Source organism: Propithecus coquereli, unplaced genomic scaffold, assembly GCF_000956105.1.
Source record: "Propithecus coquereli isolate 6110/MARCELLA unplaced genomic scaffold, Pcoq_1.0 Scaffold324, whole genome shotgun sequence".
In the NCBI taxonomy this organism is placed as follows: Eukaryota; Metazoa; Chordata; class Mammalia; order Primates; family Indriidae; genus Propithecus; species Propithecus coquereli.
Window position 1 is genome coordinate 819,202 of NW_012148886.1, and position 21,623 is coordinate 840,824.

A 21,623-nucleotide genomic window follows, 5' to 3' on the forward strand; every position below is an offset into this window, starting at 1 on the left:
ATTATTGATTTTCATTGTCTATTTTAAATGTGACATGCATGTGTGAATATGAAAAATAAATATTCTATTGAAGCTTGATTATTTTATAAATGCATTGGCTTAACATCTTTGTTTGTAGAACTATTTTTTTTCCAAACCTGTATTAAATTTTTGAGATCATAAATCTTTGAAGAAATAGATCAAAGCTATGGACATGCTCGCTACAAAAATGTACATGCACACATATATACCAAAATGTTCACAGATTTTTTTATCATATAAAAGCATTTCATTTATCAAAAGCTGATACAGGTGGGGACATTTTTCAGACAAAAGAAGTTTCAAGCCTTTTCATTTGAACCGTTTTTAAAGAAAATCTTTCTAAAATACATCATCCCTTTTCTTGCCATCTTAATCAGATTATAGAAACTGTTAACCTTGATGAATCAAAGCCAAGATTTTAAACATAAATTATTGTCTTCAGTCTTACAAGTAATACTCTCAAAAGTAAGGCATGAGGAGTCATTGATTCCTACAATATGGACTCCAGACTCCGCTGCCTTCCTTCAGTTCTTCTTTTTCCTTACTTTCTAGCATTTCATCTATTCTATTTTCCATATATGTGCCTCTAATAGCACTGTCTCTGCTTCCAACTCATTCTGTCTCATCCAGTAACTAGAAAACAGAAACGCTAAAACTAAAACTTGAAATAAGCTATTAGTGAGGTTCTGAGACTCTCTTAATAAATTGTATGGTCCTTTTGACATTTATTTTTGGCCATTCGACTTTCTTTCTTTCTTTGGGAATTTATTATCTTATAGTTTAGAAAAGTGAAGTGGCTATCCACATAGGCTCTATGAAAAAATAATTTATAATCCCTCTAAAATACATTATGATCTTTTGGAGTTCTTTAAGTAGTCTTAATCCAACATACTCTGAAGAAAATGGCCATAAAGAATAGGAAATCTTTTTTAATTAAGTAGTCTCTATTCATTTCTCACATGTATCCATGCATTCCTATATACATGTCTGTGTTCAGTATCATGAGCATAATGTTGGATAATTAATATTTGTACTTTTGATGTAAGACAAGTGAATGCCAACTCACATGTTTTACAATTTGCTACTATAAAATATTCTCTATGCATGTTCTTGCTCAAAAACATTGGAAATATCAACAAAACAGTATAATTATGTTTTATGTATAGTATCAACTTGGATAGCATGAAGAGTATTAATAGTGATTATTATTCATATCACTTAATTTGAAACTAGTGGATACACTTTTGAAAAACTTCTAAATATTATGGAGTATAGCCTTCAGTTCGAGTCACCAATGTGACTCGAGTCACACAAAGTCAGTCTCTGGGCTAGTATTTGAGGAAATCAGCAATAAATATCTTTTGGATATCCAGTATAATAATGTTTGGGATTTTTATACACAGAACATAACTTTTTAATATGGATGATTGATGCTACATAAATGATCAAAGGCCTTATATAAGACTGAAGCCAATATAGAAGGATATTGACTTTATTTGCAGCATTAAACTGCTTTGAGTCATGCTTAAAGTTAATGAGTTAGTCTTGAAGTTTAATGATATTAAAGGAAGAAGGCAAACTTAGATAACATAATCTTATTGCAAAAAATTAATACATAAAATATTCAAATATACAATCTTGATAAGTCAAAAGAAAGGTACAGATGAATAAATGATCACAATTTGTGGACATTTATAAGATTTATATAACAGATAATACTAGTGCTACAGAGAATTTGACATTCTGTTATTCTGAAACAACCTACTTTAAATCCAAATTTAAATTCACCAGACTCTGAGACTGGCTTTCTAAAATAGTTTTTCTCAAAATACATTCTGAATAAATGCCATGTAGTGACCTGATAATACTTTTAATTAGCAATGACTTTTAGAATTAGATGTTAACATTTACAAAAAGGACAAGAAAACAATAGTTCTTTGTTTTTCTATCCCAGTTTTACTTGTAAATTGCTTTGCCAATTTTCCAATCTGGCATAGCACCCTTCAAAACTCCTTCCCCATCCACCACTGAAGTCACATGGTCCTTAGGACAATTATTCCAGCTTTAATGACTTTGCATCCCCAAAATCTCCCTAGATTCTTCCTTTCACGTGCCCTAAAACTCATAGCTCACCTTGTCAGACTTTCTTTCCTTTTTCTGCCCCACCATTTTTTTCTTTGTTTTTCCAGGCAAATTCTCTCCCAGTTGCCCAGGCTAGAGTGCAGTGGCATTATCACAGCTCACTGTAACCTCAAACTCTTGGGCTCAAGCAATGTCCCAGGCTCAGTTTCCAAAGTAGTTGGGACTACAGGCACGTGCCACAATGCCTGGCAATTTTTTTTTTTTTTAATTTTTTGTAGAGATGAGGTCACGATATGTTGCCCAGGCTGTTCTTGAACTGCTGGCCTACAGGGATTTTCCCGCCTCAGCCTTCCAAAGTGCTGGGATTACAAGCATGAGCCATAACACCTCGCCTAAGCTATTTTTATAATAGACATTTAATTTGGGTTTTCTCTGATTTCATCCATCAACAAAGATACTACTTTTGGTTTCTTTTTAATTTCATTGTTCACAGGAAGGAATAGCTCACCCCATTACAGAACTGGCACAAGCTGCTGGATACCCTCCCTGGGGAGAAATCTGGGCCCTCCAGCTGGTTCAGAAGATGCATTAAGACATCAATCTAACTGGTAGGGTCTTGTGCTACATGAAGAGGGTATGTGGGCATGAAAATGTCTCCAGACTTTTGAGGACTCCGCTTCATAGACTTTCTTCAACTGAAGAATATTACCAGTAGTTAGCTATAACTCATTGTAACCTGCAGTCACCCTGATAGAAGATAGCTGAGGATCAAATGAGTCCCTGTAGGACTTCAGGACCTTCAGAAGAAATCGAGTGTAAAATGAACCACTAAAAGCCTAATCATACAAAAATTATGTTCTGTACATGTTGAATCTTCCTAGTTAATTCCCCCACCAAAGAAGGGCTCTTCCTAATTCAAAAACTAAAGCTTAAACATCTGTGAATAAGAATATGGGGTAAAATATATTCATTTAACACATTACTATCTATAGTTCAGTGGTTTTTATGTGAAGACTGTTACAGCATGACAAATGAAAGAAAATCTTTCTGAATCACACTGACATGAGAGGAAGCTTTAAAGAAATGAGAAAACCATAAACCTATATCAATTCAATGTGTATAATTAAGAAAACTATTTATTTGTCCTTGTCAATTTTTAAGTACAAAGAAAAATGTGTCATTTGATTAATATAATGGTTGTTACATTACAGAATCTGCTACAGAGGGACCTGAGAGATCCACTGTGTACTGGAAAGTATTCAGTAAAATTATAGTGCCACCACTGAAGGAATTCTGAAATGCTCTCCAAACATACAGATCCGACACCTGCTTGGAGCACACCTAGTGAGAAAATAACTCAGTGTCCTCAGGAACAATACATGGAAGATAATGAAGACTCAGTTTTTTTGAAAATCGCTAGTACATATATATTGAAAATTAGATTGGACAGCAATGAGCATTTGGCAAATGGAAAAAGAAGTATATATTATCCTTTATGTATACATACACAGACATACCCAAGTAGGCCTGTAGGCATTCATACAAAAATGCATGAAGATGAATACAAATATATATGTGTATATATACACATGTATATGTATGTGTGTACATATGTATGTAATGAACATGTAGTTGGAAAAATCTAAAATCGGACACCATCTAAAAATCGGACACCAAGTATCCATAATATATTTACTCACATACACCTAAAGATATGAACAATGGGTGTTACACCTGAATATGTGTGGTGCAGATACTTGCAATTTTTTTTTTTAATTTCACAAAGATTTTGGGAAAAAATCCTATTTCTTACCTACATTTCCAGTCATTAGGTATGAATTCTGAAAGTCCATCATTCCCATTCCAACAATGTGAATAAAATCTTCAATCACCTGCATTAATTCTATGGAGCCAGGATAAATCTAGAAATATAAGCAAAAGTTAGATGGAATAAAAAGTCTATACATATAATGGAACATATAACTGGAATTTAAAAACCTGAATAATGAGGTCACAATGAGCTCTATTTTATTTGAAGAAATTTCTGCTACTGGCAATGGCTGTATATTTTTATTAATAGTTGAGAATGATACCAGGTATCACACAGCAAGAACTTTGGAAGTGATATGATGCAGTGATAAATACCCCATAAATCTGAGGCAACTCAAAATACCTAATGGATTATCTAATCAGAAATAGAATGACTTTACTTTTGATGAATTCTTTTCATCTCTTAAATATAGCATAAACAAACATTGAAATTGGGCTCTTTACATATTTAGCTTAGCACCTATAAGAGCAACACAGGAAGAAAAACCAATTATTATCATCATCACGAGGATATTTACAAACTATCAAATCCATTGAATAATAAATATCTTGAGAGAAACATTTATTTTTAATACTTGTAATAATCACTGTATGAATAGCATTAGCAATAATTTTAGGATTACAATAACAGGTTTAGTGCGGGTACTTTACATGTACAAATATAAAACAAACCTATGGGTCTATCATCCATATTTTAGACAAGAAGCAGCAGAAGCCCAAGGAGGTTAAACAATATACCTAAGGCCATATTTTATCTTTCCTGGTGACTGAGGTAGTATCTACCTATCTATCCATCTATCCGTCCATCCATCTGCTTACCTACCTATCTACCTATCTACCTACAGGGTTACCTGCCTCCATGGCAAGTATTTTTTCCAAAATCATGACACCTCACACAGTACAAGAACAAATGGATGAGTGCTTTCTTAAACACAACCTGATTCTGGCAATAGCTCACAGTGTGTAGAATGTGAAGGCCACTTAAAAGTTCACAGGAATTTTAGTATGTGTAACCCATAAAGCTTATAAAGTCAGTCTGCATTATATAGCCACATTAGAGCAGAAAATCTTCTGAAGTTAGGTTAATTTCTTGATGCCATTCAGCACCACTGCAGCTTCCAGCCATGAAAAATTAAGTGAATTAGAGAGTTCTAGCTGCTTTGTATTTGCAAAGGCTGGTGAGGAAGAGACACTGACTAGTGGAAAAGCATGCAGTAAGAACTGGAAGGGACTGGAGTAGGAAGAAGATAGGTTTAGCAGGGCAGGCAGTAGGCACTGTGTGCATTTTACACAAGGGCTTGTGGCTGTGCCCATCTACAAATCAGACACCGAGTATCTGCAATATATTTACTAACATATACTTGAAGACATGAACAATGGGTATTATACTTAGAAAAGTATGGCAGAGATAGCTGCAATTTTTTTAATTTCAGAAAGATTTGAGGGACAAATCCTGTTTCTTACCTACATTTTCAGTCATTAAATAGGAATTCTAAAAGTTCATCATCCCCCTTCCAAGAATGTGCATAAAATTTCTTATTTTTCTTCTCCATCCTTGGGTAGGTGCGTGTGTGTATATGTGTAGTGTGAGGACAAATGCAAATTAAAATAATAGGCTTAATGTTTCCTTTTGAAAATAAAGGAAGAGCTTCCCTTCTTCCCTGATTTTTTTCTTCTCTCCCTTTTCTTAGTGTATTTATTTATACTTTGCCAAACTAGTAATTGTAAATTCTTTCCCTGTCTCTTTCAAATGCACGTAAATCTATAAAAGTTAAATAGCCTACTACCAGCTGAAAGATCCAGGAATGTCTCTCTTTGAAAGGTAAACATGAAGGAAGACAGCGCTGCTCTCTCAGGTTCTGTGGAAGGGTAGGAGCCTAAATTCAGCAGTCACTTAAGCCCTGCTTCAAGTTGCAAAATTATCTCCGGTTATAAAGATATAAGGAGATTATTTGTCCTTTGAATAAAGGCAATTGACAAATAATATGGTCACCCCTAATTACCAAGTGAATTTAGGATGAACCAGGTGTGACAAACAGTACTGTCAAGGTTCTCTTGAAGAAACACATGAGACAGAGTATATCTATTTGGCTACCTAGAAGGGTAAGGTTTCTTTCTGTCTTTGCAAAGCTCTTAGTGGATTTTCTATAATACACATTGCATTCTAGTTTAAAGTTTAGTCAATAATGAAAGTGTTTTCTTTCTTTTCCACCTTTGTGGACAGGTTTTTTAGGATGGTGGAGGATTTTGTTTTTAATTATATTTTTCCAACAGTAGTCAAATGTTATAGAACGGGGTTGGTAAACTTTTTCTGTTTGTAAACAGTAAATATTTGAGGCTCTGTAGAACAGGGGATCTCTCTCTGTCCTTATTGCACCAAAGCAGCCACAGATAATATAACCACGCCGTACATGAATGGGTGTGGTTATATTCCAAAATATTATTAACAAAAAGGCATCAGGCTGGATTTGATTCACTGGCTGTAGTTTACTCCCTCCTGCTCTAATAGACACATGAATATTTAATATAACAAAAAAATACAGAACACACGACTAACATGGTTTGTCTGAGTGACTGATTTGGACTTGTCAACTCTAACCATGGTGGTAGTATGTAAAATAGTGCTATATAAAGTGTAGAATTTTTTTTTTTACTTCAGTATACTACTTTTTTAGTAGGATGTTTTATCTAAACACACTTTTATTCTTCATAACTGGGGCTTATGGGTAACTAACAAATTCTGAAATGACTCTTTTTATTCAACAGTAAACATTTTTGCTTGCAGAAAACTTCTGACGTCAATAGTCACTATTTTATTCAGTGAGTTTTCAAATTCACACAGAATTTATGTTTGCTTTTGTTGAGCTATTCTTCTAAAATAAGATAAGGGGACTCACAGGATTATCTTTGGTAGATTTTAAATAGCCCTTATTTCCAAGAAGTCCACCCTTTGTGCCACAAACTTGGAGACCCATTTACCACATGGCTGAAATTATGACACTGCCTTTTAGTAAAAGCTACAAAATATATTTTTCAAATTTCGAATAGTTATTTTAAAAATAGCATTAAGGATCATTACTCTTGAAAAAATATTTTAAACATAAGACTATAGCTAACTCAAAATTGCAAGTAAATAGATGGATGACAGATGCAGGATTTTCCATTGACAAGAAGTTCTGCCACCATTCATTATTTGTAAAAGTTGGGAATCTCGCAGTAAATAACGCCATTTGATGAATTGCAGTCTTGTTTTAAATAGGGTATTATACATTTGCTCTAAATATATCCATAATTAATAGTCTCCTGCATTCTAGAAAGATGTGTTTAGCCTCTGCAGCTGTATTCTAAGGAAAGGCACCATTTTCTTACAGTGAGTGACTGAGGCTGTCCTCTAGAAGAGAGCCAAGGACAAATATAGTATATAATTCAAACTTGTAGAAAAAAATAGACTCAGGGTCTTAAACTAAGGGGTGATGTTTTTTCTTGCTATGGCCAGAAGCACAGAATTTGAACCCGATAATGAGGTAGGCCCACACCGGACTGTTTTTAGAGTTCCTTTCATAATAGGAATAAAGGGCACACTTTACTCCTGAAGGCCAAGAATATGATCACAAAGGGAAAAAAAGGATAGATAGTTCACCTGAACCTCAGTAAATATTAATTCTTTTTTTCAAGATTGCCTCATTCTCTTGGGATTTTTAACAAGGGTCAGGTAGAAAACTAACAGAAGTTTAACATTTAGTTAAATTAAATTTCCATAGGTTTTTTTTAAAAACATGATTATTCTCCCTTTCTTGACCTCTAACCCACTTTTCCTGTAATTCCCCCCGCCAAAAAAGTTACTAACTATATGTCAGTTAGTATAGCATAAATAAAAATGCAAGGCATTTAAAAACAATCACTAAAGCAATAAGGCCATCTACTACACCGATGAGGCATAAAACAAAGAGAACAAAGTATCAGAAAACTTTTTTTATGAGGGCCCATTTTTACAATTCTTCGCTTTGAATAAAAATGCACATCTGTAGATATGATCCAGATTACATGTAGCATTGTAGTAAATGCAAATGATTTCACTGGTCAATACCCCACAGCTTCATTCGAGATATGTGCTTTTAGATTTGCTGTTTTTCCCAGTCTGTAGACAGGAAAGGAATGAATCCATAAGGCATGTAGTTAGTATGTATTAATTCCTTAAAGTTTTAAATTACTTAAACTTGCTCAGTTGTTTTTCACATGCGTAAACATTATTCCTTCCCTAGACTGATATGAAAAAAGATAATTTGTTTTCTCTAAAATTACTGGAATGAAACCTAGACTGCCTTTTTAAAATCCCCTTTTATATTTTTAAAATAGCAGGCCGTTAATTTCTTAACATATGTCTTGCCCTTTATTTAGCCAACTTTATTGTGAGTTCTGAAATAACCCCAACCTTACCTGTTGTGCATCTTCCCATTTTTCTTTGTTTTCTTCATCTAGAAGGTTGCTAACTATTTGAAAGAAGTTCTGTAAATTAAATTAGATAAAAGATTTAACATTACATAAGAGAATATAGTTTTCAACAACATCCATTTGTGTAGACTATGTGGTAAATGCGTAAACATTGCAATATTGCTTTATGGCCCTCATATGTCATTCTAGAAGATCTGAGGACTCTTTTTCAACACCATAACTTTAGGATTTTTATGTAATTTCATTTCTACACCCTCAGACTTCAGGATAGGTAAAACATTTTTACTCAGAATTATTTGTTCAATATAGTCTCTATATTCTACTCTGTAATGTCATTGTATAATTATTCGGTACTAATAAGTTTCATCACTCCTGTAACAAAAGTCACCTGTATTTGTCTTATTACAAGTTATCCTGTTAACTGTGATCTGTGGGCGCTACTTACGCTGTAGTTTCAAAGACATTGCAGCAAGATCACGGACTATGGCAAAGCTGAGGCAAAACAGGCTCTCTCAGTTGGGATCCTGACTGCCCCTCCTGGCTATTGTACTTTTACAACAACCTATTGCAAATATTAAACCAAATTTACTAAGTTCCTGACATATAGCTTATGATAAGTACTAAATACATTTTAGTTATTTTCAAATTATTACTCTTTACTCCTTTGCCCTTTGCCAACAAGTCAACATGGAGAAATGAATAGACAGGTAACATGGTCCTACTATTAAAGTTCCAAATCCAGCCATCATCCGCACACCTAATTGCCAAAGACCTATTGGCTTTATATTCTCCTACCAGTACCCAAATGATTTTTCGGTTTTCCCTTTATATGCAGACAGGCACATTGTGATGTTCATTTTTCATTCACCATGGACACAGTGACAAAGAGCAGGGCCCTGTTCAGTTCAGCTTGGTTAGTTCTCATTTCACACATGAAGGATTTTTTATCAGAAAGAGACTTTTCTGTCCTCTCCTACTACATTGTGCCATCAAAACACAAGAGCCACAAACAATGAGTGCGATGCGTACCTCCGGGGGAATGGACACACTTGAAGCTCGGACTTGGGGGGGAGGGAGGGTAAGGGCATCATATGTAACCTAATCATCTGTACTCCCATAACACAAGGAAATAAAAAAATAAATAAAAAAAAACACAAGAGCCAGGAGAGGAAAATTAGGGTGCCTATTGAAGACGAGCAGTGACTTGGGATCACAGGAGACCTAAGAAGAGTAAAGTGGAGGCATGACATTTGTCTTAAGCTGCCCAGATAGTGGTTGCTTGGCTGAGACCTCAGAATCCATCTCTTCTAACTGGTTTGTATGTAATTTAGCAGGGGCACTGTTTCATACTGATACATTAGCTTAGACCAGGACTCCCTTGAGGGCAGAAATAATCATAATTTGTTAGTCTCATCTGTCTTCTTCCGTATCTAGCTTCTCAAAACAGGTATTTGTGTTAATTTCAAATAAATTCACCTGGGTGTTTTTAGATGAAAAACAAAGCTGCTTCATTTCCTCTTCTCTTGTGGTTTGAAGCTGTTAGTATCTATATTTAATTGCCCTATTTGTGCTATTTATTTTAATAGTTCCTGGCAATCACATGGTTGAAACATGGTTAGAGTCATAACCTCTATAAAAGTTGCAAAATATTTTATGCAACTCTTGAAAAAACTCCAAGTCTGTTTTAGATCTGTTTTCAAATTTGTTTAACCTTGTGGTACTACCAGTCATTTTTCCCCTTAAAATTTCCTGCTTGGAGAGTTAACATTTTAAAGGCTTAGTCCATTGAGCTGTAACTCTACCTATGGGCAGAAAGAATTAACCTTCAGAGTTCTTCAATTGCGTATGGCTGGTTAACTCAGTAGGGGACGTGGTGCTAATGAGGCAAGAGTTGCAGGTTTTATCCCTGCACATACCAGTTAGCTCTGCTCAGGTCCATGACCTCGGTCTGCATCCTAACCCCTGCCAGCTTTCGGACAAAACGCACGCTGCTGCTAACAAGAGACACCAAGAAAATGGGAAACAATGTACGTAACTGTTTCTCCATTTCTGAGAAAACATTTCACAAAGCTTGTTTTACTGACAGTGGGTCAGTGACTCCCTGTTGTACGTGAAGGCCATTGCATACACACAATTCCTCAATGAAAATAATAAATTCAGAATTCAATTTTTTAAAATCACCAAAAAGCATGTATTAAAAAAATGCAAATTATTAAAATGTATGTTGAACTAACCAAACATGGAGTATAAGAAACACTTTGTACTATTCTCCAAGGCCAATAAATGGGACTTTATTATTTCATTGTTGAAGAGATCTTGGAATAATCAGTAGTCCCTGACTAACACGGTCCATGTAGGGGCAAGTGAGCTGAGGCTGTGGAGGGGGCATTTATGGGGAGACTGAGTCTTTTTTGTTCATCAGTGTATCCTCAGCACATAAAATGCCTTGCCCATAGCAGATATTTCACAAAGTCCTAAACTAGGGGAAATAAAGAAGTTACAAAGTCAGTACACTCTGGGTTTTCTAACAAGACTCACCACCCTTTCTTTGAGCCGACTTTGATTTAACTTGTCTCGTATGCATTAAAAAATATATGTTAATATATAAATATATAAAATAATATATTATAATATATAACCTATATATATATAAATTCACTTTGACATTTGTTAAATGATCTGCTTAATAGAACAGAAGCAAACTGAACAACATTTTGAAAAAGAAATTCATTACATTTCAGGCCACTTGACTGAATTTTTGAACAAAGTATGAAGTTGCTTCCACAGTAGCAGAGCTACAACTTGCTAGAGTTCCTTAAGAACTCTGCTAAAGGTGATAATATGTCTCGTTTGATGATTTATGGATCAGATCACTTATCTCAGTCTCTTAAATGCATCAGACAGTAGGTTTTTGGAGGGGGATGTTTAACCAGCCTCTTGACCTAGGCTTCTTTGAAAATTGAGTGCTCTTGGCAGAGTCTGAGCTGTTTGGAGCTTGAATTAGGCAGACTAGGTTTAAATTTTTCTCCATCAATTATTAACTATGTGATTCTAGCCAAATGTCTACCCATGCCTTATGTCTCTAATCTATAAAACAGGAATAATAGTAGCTACCCAGAAGAGCTGTTGTGAAGTTTGTAGCTAATTCTTAACACAGTACCTGATGCATGGTAAGTGCTTGATATATGAAGGCTTTATGATTTTATTCCCTTTATGTTATGTATTTTTTTATGACTGGGTGCCTGATTTGTATTCATAGCCACATTATGGTAAATATGCAACTATAATGCTGATACAGAATTTTACAACAAGCGATACTCTCTCCTATCCCCTTTTAATGTCTCTTCCTCTCTCAGCAATATGTGCAATGCAGGACTGATTCACCACTAACTCCAGGGCCTGTAATTTGTTCAGCAGGAACCTCTCCTTTCTAAGAATGCATTGTGCTAGGAGAAGTTTTCTATGTAGTTATTATTAGTCACCTATTATGTGAGAACTACTGTGCCAAATAGTTATGGGACACAAAGGTCAAAGAGGCATGCCTCTTTGTTTTTTCTTCACAGGAAGTGTTATGAAAATCAGTGTAGTGAAGGTATGTTATAAAGAGAGGCACAACGCTTCTGCGACATTCAAAGTACAGGTCCTAGACTTGGCAATGTAGGACAAAAAGGACGTTTTATTTTGTAGAAAGCAGTAAATAATTGTTTTACTTCTGATAGGCTTCCCTCTGGCGGATTTCTTGAGGATTATATATAATTTTATATATATATACCCCAAAGTATGTCTCAGTGTTTAGCTTTTGGAGAATTCCTCACGGAAATAGAGCTGTCGATTAGACTAGCGATTTGAGCTATCTGGGCCACAGAACATGTGCTCTCCTCCATCCTAACCAGTGGCAAAGTCTTGCACAGCAAGGGACAAAGACAGGCCGGAAGGGGCATGATTTAGTAATGGAGATCTGACGGTTTGAAAGAATCACGGTGGACCTGAGTAGAAATATAGAGGGAACCATGAGAATCTTAAAGGCTAAATAAGGAAGCAGGGATAAGCCATTAGGATAAGAATGCGTAGCATAGGATAGATCATGGGTCTTCAATCTAGAGATCACATCATGGCTGCAAGGCCATGCACGGTCTAGCCTCTTCCTGTCTCTCCAACTTTATCTTATGCTATTCTGTCCCAGACTCTACATACTACAGGTTCATCAGACTGCTTTGTGCATCCCAAATTCATTTCTGCCCTGCCTATAGACCTGCATTCATGCTGTTCCCTTTCTTGGACTGCTATGCTTCCCTTCTTTACTCAGATAACCCTTTCTTATCCTTCATGTCCAGATTTATATGCACTTTTCTCCAAAAAGGCCTTATTAGCTCACCCTTCCACTAAGTGTACAGGATCTGCATATTTTCTTTTTCTCTCCTTGTGCTGTGTAACCTTCTTTTGAAGTAGATCATATTTTAAAATCTTGATTTATTTGTATGATGATTGATTTAGGGCTTTTTCCCCACCAGGTTACTATCTAATTGGTATTATTTCTATTTTGTTCACTCTTGTGTCCCCAGTATGCAGTCACAATAGCATGTAAACACTCAAATATTTAAAGTTGATGGGCTGCATGCCTATTGTGTATAAGGCAGTAGGCTAGGCACTGATGGAACTTAAAAAAAAAAAATCACAAAAACAATAAGTGGTTTCCACCTCATTTGCTGCCCCCTTTCCAATTCCACACCCTCCTTCACTAGTGACACCTTCAATGCCACCAGAGCTCTCAATGTGTACAGGGAACAAGATACGGCACTTATGTTTACAGATAAGAAGACTGGTTATCTTGAGTAAATCTGGGATCAAAGTCTTCTTATTTTCAACAGCATTTGAAGTCTCAGGGTCACCCTTGAGCATAGATACATACTTTTGAGAAGCTGCAGGACCACAAGAAGCAGCTGTGAATGTTCAACTTTCATCCTTAGATTCACATGCAGCAACCGTCATGGAAAGGGCCTCCTCTTTCACAAACCCAGCTCATTCTTTGCCAAACACAGGGAACCCTGCCTGTGCATCACTACCCCTACCCTGTACCTGGCAAAGTGCACTTGGTAGTGTATGTGCTGTTTTGTTCAGTAAAAGAACGGCATAAGGAGAGTTATAAACACATAACCCAGCAGCAAAATGAAGGGGGTTTTGGCAAGGAAGAAGAACGGAGAAAAGAACCTCACTAGGAAAGCTTTATCAATAGCTCAAAGTAGCGATTAGGAAGGCCTAAAGGAGAGCATTAGATGTGGGAATGGAAAGGTGAGGAAAACATGGAAAATACTTAAAAAGCAGAAATGTATTTCTCTATTCAAGTAGTAGTTATTGAACGCCTTATCTATATCTGGCACTGTCCTAAGTGCTGAAAATATAACAGTGAGCAAAACAGGAAGGTTCCTGCCCTCAAGAAATTTACACTCTAGTGGGTGAAAAGAGTCAATAAATAAATAAATAAATAAAGTTAAAAAGCTGATTTGAGATGGTAACTGCAATGGTTTGAATGTGTTACCTCCAAAATTCAGGTGTTGCCAATGCAATGCTATTATATTAAGAGATGGGGCCTTTAAGAGGTGATTAGGCCATGAGAACTCCTCCCTAGGGAATGAGATGAAGGCCCTTATAAAAGAGGCTTCCTGCAGAGTTTGGCTAGCATACCCCTCTGCCTTCCACAATGGGAGATGCAGTGTTTCTCTCCTCTTGGAGGATGCAGCAAGAAGGCGCCATCTTGGGAGCAGAAAGCAGCCCTCACTAGACAACTGAACTTGCCAGTGCCTTGATCTTGGACTTTATAGCCTCCAGAACTGTGAGAAAATAAGTAAATTTTTATTCATTATAAATTAACCAGTCTCACATATTTCGTTATAGCATAACAAATGGACTAAGATAGTGACACAAAAATAAAATAGGTTATAGAAATAGACTGGGTCAGGGTAATGTGTATGCATGTGACTGAGAGAGAGAGAGTTTAGATTAGATGGCCAGCAGGAAAGATCCTTCTAAGGAGGCAATATTTGAGCTGAGGCTGGAATGATGAGGAGACAGCCATGGGAAGAAGAGAGTTCCAAAAATAAAAAATAGGAAGAGAAAGCACAAATTCCCTGGGTAAAGGACAGTCTGGACAAGTTTGAGAAACAGCAAGAAAAACAGTATAACAGGATTGGTCTTGAATAGAAGGATGGGTGGGGTAGAGGGGGAGAATATTCACACAGGGTGAAAAAGACAGATATGGGTCAGATAAAGTGGGGCTTCAATCCCACGATGGTTATATGACATGAGTTTCATTAAAAATAGAAGTCTAGCTTTGGCTGCTGAGTGTGGGAAATAAAGTGCACAAGAATAAGAGTAAAAACAGAAAAATTAGTTTTTTTAAATTATGGAGGCCAGAGATGATGGTAGTTTGGTTTAGGGAAGCAACATGATGTGATTACAGATTGCATGGGAGGGGAAAGGTAGAATGAAGGATCAGTATTGGGTTCCTAGCTCTGGCAGTTTATGATGATGAGGCAGTTGGTCATCAGCACCTTGCGAATACCACACAAGACATAGCAATGTTGAGAAGAGACACACTGAGCTTAGTTTTGTTCAAGTTAAACACAAGGATACAATATGGCTAAGAGAAGAGGCCCAGGGGGGCAGGTTTAACTACAAGCCTGAAGCTCAAAAGGGAGAAAACTTTTAAATAATTAGTCCTAGTCAAAAACTGGAGCCTTTTGAGATTAAGAAAATAATATTGCCAGGAATAGAGTTGAATGGAATGAAGTCAAGGTCAAAACACTGAAAATAAACTCAATAGGAAGAGGAATAAGTAAGAGAAATGAGGAGGTAAGAGAAGTAGGAAACAGGTGACAGAATAATATAAATTCCAAAGAAGACTCTCCTTGCTGAGATTAATCCAGAGGAGATAGACTATTCCTTTAATTAAGTGAAAATCCAAAGAATGTTCAAGATATAGTGCAGCAAGTCCCATTTTTTTTTTTAGCTTTAATGCACTTGGCTGATGACTTTTGCATTCGTGATATATAAAACCACAAACACACCTCTAAAGCATGGATCACACATTACAGCATGGATCACACATTCCCTGTGATATGATTGTGACTCTACTTCTCAGTCTCCTATTCAAGGAAGTATACAAAAATGAAGTTGAGTAAGAGCAACCTTATTATACCAATTATCTTCAGTTGGCTCTAATGTATCTGTTTTTCTTAAAACTAAACAATCCCTAAAGAATACTATAACTACATGTTTGTAGCAAGTGAATAAGCAAAAGGATCAAGAGACCTTTTATCCAGAACATCTAAAGTGCCATATCAACTAGCCACTGGCAATTGAAATCTCTCAAGGATTCAGGAAGGCACGAAATTATAATACAAGGTTCTCGTAGCAGGTTTCAGGGACCAAGAGGAACCATATGATTCAGAGATAAGAAGCTTAGTCACTGCAAAACCAGGAGACAAAAGGCAGGAGCTCATATGAAGGACTAGGGTGTCCAGGTCAGGAGTGGAATCTGCAACAGGCTAGATGACCTGACCTGGTAGCTAGCTGTGGTCAGAGGGCCTCTGACAGCAGAGCTGGACTGTCCCTGCTTGACCACTGCAATCTGCCAGACCTAAAGGACTGTGAGAACAGATAATCGAAACTAATCTCCCCTAATAGTCACTAGTGTAGGGGGAAAACAGAGTCTTTAAGGGCATCTTGTTTTTTAATTCTTCTTTTAGCTCTGACTCATTTTGAAAACTACATAAGAACATTGTTCCAGGAATCACTGGCTGTCTTTCATAATAATATCATTTTTCTGCTATGATGTAACAGAGTTTGACCTGTACAGTTTCAGAATAGCTCAGATGGACAATTTTTTTTACATAATGCTACCAGTGTCTTTATGCTGACTTTAGGATCAAGGACTCCAGCAAGTGGTAGCAGAATGAGTCTGCTTTGAGGTATAATAGATGGGATGAGGCTAAGTGGAAAGAATAAGCCGTCCAATCTTCAGTGCTTTGGGGCATGAGCTCAGTGCTGCTTTCCAGGTCTCACTTAAAAATGAAAGGTAAAAAAGTTAGTGATACTAACATGATTAAATATGATTATTCCCCCAGAAGTATCCTGGTAGAGCAGCCAATGTTAAAAAAACATCATAACTCGGTGTACTTCTTAATTGAGGAATGAGATAAGGACTGGTCTCTCAAGTTTGGGCAGGCTTGGCTGATAGACCTAAGGGTCACTATGTGAAAGAAACATGCACATATCACAGGTTTACCTCCTTGTGACACTGCAGGCAGCTGTCACAGTAGGTTCTGTCTTGAAGCAAGATGCCTGGCACATACCTCCTCAATAAAGGAAAATTCTCACAGTCCTTCGGGATTCCCTACCATGGGCTGAACTGTAGCCTCCCCTCCCACAAATCTATACGTTGAAGCCCCAACTCCCAGTAGCTTAGATGTGACTGGAGATAGAGCTGTTAAAAAGGAAATTAAGTTAAAAAGGGGGCATTAGGGTGGGCCCTAATCCAATCTGACTGGTGTCCCTCTAAAAAGAGGAGATTAGGCTGGGCATGGTGGCTCACGCCTGTAATCCTAGCACCCTGGGAGGCCGAGGCGGGAGGATTGTTTGATCTCAGGAGTTCGAGACCAGCCTGAGCAAGAGCGAGACCCCGTCTCTACTAAAAATAGAAAGAAATTAATCGTACAACTAAAAATATATAAAAAAAATTAGCCGGGCATAGTGCTGTGGCACATGCCTGTAATCCCAGCACTTTGGAAGGCCTAGGTAGGAGGATTGCTTGACCCCGGAAGTCTGAGGTTTCAGTGAGCTATGATGCACTCTAGTCTGATAGTCCAAGCAACACAGAGAGACTCTGTCTCAAAAACAAAAAAAAAAAAAAAAAAAAGAGGAGATTAGGCTGGGTGCTGTGGCACATGCCTGTAATCCCAGCACTTTGGAAGGCCTAGGTAGGAGGATTGCTTGATCCCGGAAGTCTGAGGTTGCAGTGAGCTATGATGCACTCTAGCCTGATAGTCCAAGCAACACAGAGAGACTCTGTCTCAAAAACAAAACAAAACAAAAAAAAAAAAAAAAAAGAAGAAGAAGAAGGAAGAAAGGAACGAAAAGAAAAAAGAAGAGGAGATTAGAACTCACAGAGAGACACCAGGGATGTGCGTGCACAGAAAAAAAGACCATGTAAAGACCCAGAGAGAAGGTGACCATTTGCAAGTCAAAGAGAGAAGCCTCAGGTAGAAACTGAACCTGCCACAACCTTGATCTTGCACTTCTAGTCTCCAGAATTGTGAGATAATAAATTTCTGTCGTCAAGCCACTCAGTCTGTGGTACTTGCTATGGCAGCCCTAGCAAACTAATACATTCTCCAATATCAATTTTTTAGAACAGAAAAATCTTTGATAATAAATGGAATCACAACAGAAAACCACCTATGCATTTTGCTAATACAAATCCCAATATTTTCTTGACTCTGAAGGAAATAATGGGATATTCTGCAGGAATATCTGTTAAACATTGAAAATAGTAATTGTTTATGACTTGGAGTGATGGTCAGCTGGGAGTTACAGTCCTATACTCAAATTATTTTCCACTGAGCCAGGAATTCTGGTTATGGATTTAAGCAATTCTTCTCATCTACTTGCTAATTCTAAAATGGCCCTGCAGTGTTGACCTTAAAGACATATATTTCCTTTCCGTCCCCATTTTTTGTGACACATTCCCTGACCTTCTCTTCCATAACAAGTGAAAAAAAAAAAAAAAAAAGCAGTACCTTCACTTCCTTAGGTGGTGCCATGAGAAATTCTGACCTAGGCAGGAGCGATATCAAATACACATCTGAATTGGCAGTAGCTACCTATCCAAATACTGTAAATTTTTGTCCCATCAGAAGCTCACCTTGTTGGATGGTAATAGTAGCCACATTTCTTGAGCTCTGCTATGTGCCAAGTACTATGTAAGTATTTGATGTGGAAAATTGAACCCTCACATCAACCCTATGAGGTGGGTACTCTTATCTCATATTGTGGAAGAGAGAATTGAGGCACATAGAGATAGAAGAGATAGAGTAACTTTTCTCAGGTTGCAGAGGTAACAAGTGGCAAAGCCATGTCCTAAAGTTCAGGATACTACATGTAGAACAAGCACTCTACTCCCTTACTTCCCACTTCCCTATCTTCCTTGCTCATGTTTGAGAAAATTATTAACCTTTCTGGTTGCACAGTGCTCTTCGAATAGAGGATCTCAAGGTGTCAGTTGTGTCTTGAATACAAGATTTGTACTATAATTTCAAACTAGAAAAGACCAATCTTACTTCATCAAGAAAATTAGACTACCTGTACAGATGAGGCTTATCATGGTATGATGGTATTATATTATCAGTTTAATAGTTGCTTCCACACTTATTAATATTCTTTAATATGAAAAAGAAAAAAGTAGCTGGCACTGAAACAACAAGAGAAATAACATTCCAGGGTTCTCATCAAGTGACCTAAACTATTGATGGGAATAACCCATGGTGCATATCCGTGCTTGCTCACCCAGTGTTTTAAGATAGTAGTTGCTTGACTTAGCTGAAATCACTATCTCTGTTTTCAGTTTAATTCCTTGATCACCTATCTCTGAAACATTTATATAGAATATAGTCTGCATTTAAGAAAGAAATTGAAATGCTCAGGTAAGAGCTTCCTATTCAATTTCAACCATTGGGAAATAAATTTCTCAAATCTATGGAATGTGTCAGATAAACAAGTGCTTTTCCAGCATTGAGTAATGACCTATTTGAAGGTCATGATCAACTTTTCTTAATGAAATAGAGGAGAATAGAAAATACCAGAGTGCATTACACATAGTAAAGGAAATATTATTTTGTAAAACTGGTTTTATTTATTAATGTAAGCTGTGTGTGTTACAGTGGGTTATGGTCAAAATCATTTGAAAAACACTGAATTAGACCAACAGATCTGTGGTCAGAGAGCAGGAAGATGCCTGAGGAGAGAATGGTCCTTGCATGCAGATGAGTCTGAGGAGCACAGCACACTGTGAGTCTCTGTGGACACTTCCATGAGTGTATTCTTTCCAGTATTTTCCTTCTTCATCCCCCAAATCTAAACTGCCTCAAAGGCCTAACTTTTATTCCATTAAGAGTACCTCTTCCCTCTTCTCTGACCCACTGGCACTAAGACAGGTCATCTTCTTTTGTCACCTCTAGGTCACTACCATAGCATCTCCCTGGGTCCCCCCACCATTCTCCCTTTACTCACTAGTCCATGTTATTTACCTCTGCAAACAATCTTTTTAAAAGTAACACTTATACTTAGTAACTTTGTTTACAAAGAATCAAGTCTAAACTCTTCTCTTTGGCCTTAACCGCCCCCACCCTTCTCTTCATAATCTGCATTTTTCAATATACATCTCATTTTCCACAAGACTTGGTTTCCTAAACATGCTATGCTTATACCATTTCTATGCTTTTGATTATGCAGTTTGATGATTGTTGAGTGTTTCTCTGCCAAAATTGCTTCTCCAAATTCTATCTCAAGTCCTAACTCTCCTGTGAATTATTTACTTACTGCTACAGTTCAGACCTCTGTATTTCTAGAATTCCTAGAAGTAAGACATACTGTATTTATCTCTCCAGTCTAGCCTCATTCATAAGTTTTTTTCCTTCAATGATATTGCAAGCAACTTGTGAACAAGGCCCATCCTTTACTTTTATGTTAAGAATTATAATACTAGCAATAATAACACTATTTAGAACCTACTGTGTGCCAGTTAATTGTTTTTTTGTTTGTTTGTTTATTTGAGACAGGGTCTCGTTCTGTTGCCAGGGTCAGAGTGCAGTGGTGTCATCACAGCTCACAGCAACCTCAAACTCCTGGGCTTGAGAGATCCTCCTGCCTCAGCCTCCCAATTAGCTGAAACTACAGTCAGGTACAATCACCATGCCCTGCTAATTTTTTATTTTTTGTAGAGACAGGATCTGCTATATTGCCCAGGCTGGTCTCGAACTCCTGGCCTCAAGTGATCCTCCTGCTTCAGCCTCCCAAAGTGTTGGGATTACAGGCATCAGCCACCACGTCTGCCTGTGCCAGTTAATTAACACATTATGTGTGGATCATTAAGTACTTAACCTGCATTATTTCTTAATTTCACAATAAATATGACAAATAGATGTAGTAGATCTTTATTATGCATAGATTCTGTATTTCTGAATTCACCTACTTGCTAAAATGTATTTGTAATCTCAAAACCAAAACTCACCATGCAATAATGGCCAATTTTGGAAGTGTGTAGAGTGGTGAAAATGTTGAGCTGCCCAACGTGCATGTTTCCAGCTGAGGTCTAACACGGCAACGCTCTGCCTTTTTGTCTCAGCCCTCATGCCATAAATAAGTGTCCTTTCTGTGGTCTATGTAATGCTGAGATTTCCGTATTTTTTGTGCTTTTTGTTGGTGATTTCACAGTTTAAAATGGCCCCAGAATAGTGCTGAAGGGATATCTAGTGATCTTAAGCACAAGAAAGGTGTGATGTGCCTTTCGTAGAAAATATGTCAGATAAACTTTGTTCAGGCGTGAGGTATAATGTTAGTTGTGAGTTTAATGTTAGTATATCAACAATATACATTACATAAGGTGTTTTTTAACAGCAACACATATAACACAAGGTCATTCTGATCAGTTGATGAAAATGTTATGACCAGATTCTCAGAGGAACCTAATCCTGCATTTCCCCTAGGAGCAAATGGTTCTATTATTTGTTAATTCAGTGTTTGCTGTAGTTTTATAGACTATAACTACCACAAGTAATGAGAATTGACTGTACTATTATCTTTTCTTTATTTCTTTACTTCTTTTTTTTAGAAATAAAGAAGTAAGGTAGAGAAAGATTAAGTAATATGGCTGAAGATACCAAGACAGTGACTGAATAAAGCTGGAATTTGAACTCACAAGTGTCTGGTTCAACTTTGTCAAGTCCTATAGTTTCTGGTGTGAGCAGTACAAACTCAATCCTCCATTGATAGAATGAGATTCAGTACGATTTTTTCTCTACTAGTTAAAACAAAGTAAATGAACACATTTCACTCCGATCACTCTCTAATCCCTTCCTTCTCTCTCTTTCTCTCTTTCTCTCTCTCTCCCCCCTCCCTCCCATCCCTCTCTCTTTCTCTGTCTATGCAATGGATGTCCATAGAAGTTTTCTTATTTTTTGTGAAAC

General features: G+C 37.0%; 1 protein-coding gene across 1 annotated transcript in view; it reads right to left on the minus strand.

Annotated features, from left to right (window-relative positions):
* ADGRB3 (adhesion G protein-coupled receptor B3) overlaps positions 1–21,623 on the minus strand; it is an 871,792-nt gene that overhangs the window by 441,368 nt on the left and 408,801 nt on the right. The window contains 2 exon segments of the mRNA XM_012650418.1: positions 3,917–4,025; positions 8,371–8,439. Coding sequence (XP_012505872.1) covers positions 3,917–4,025; positions 8,371–8,439 — 178 coding nt within the window.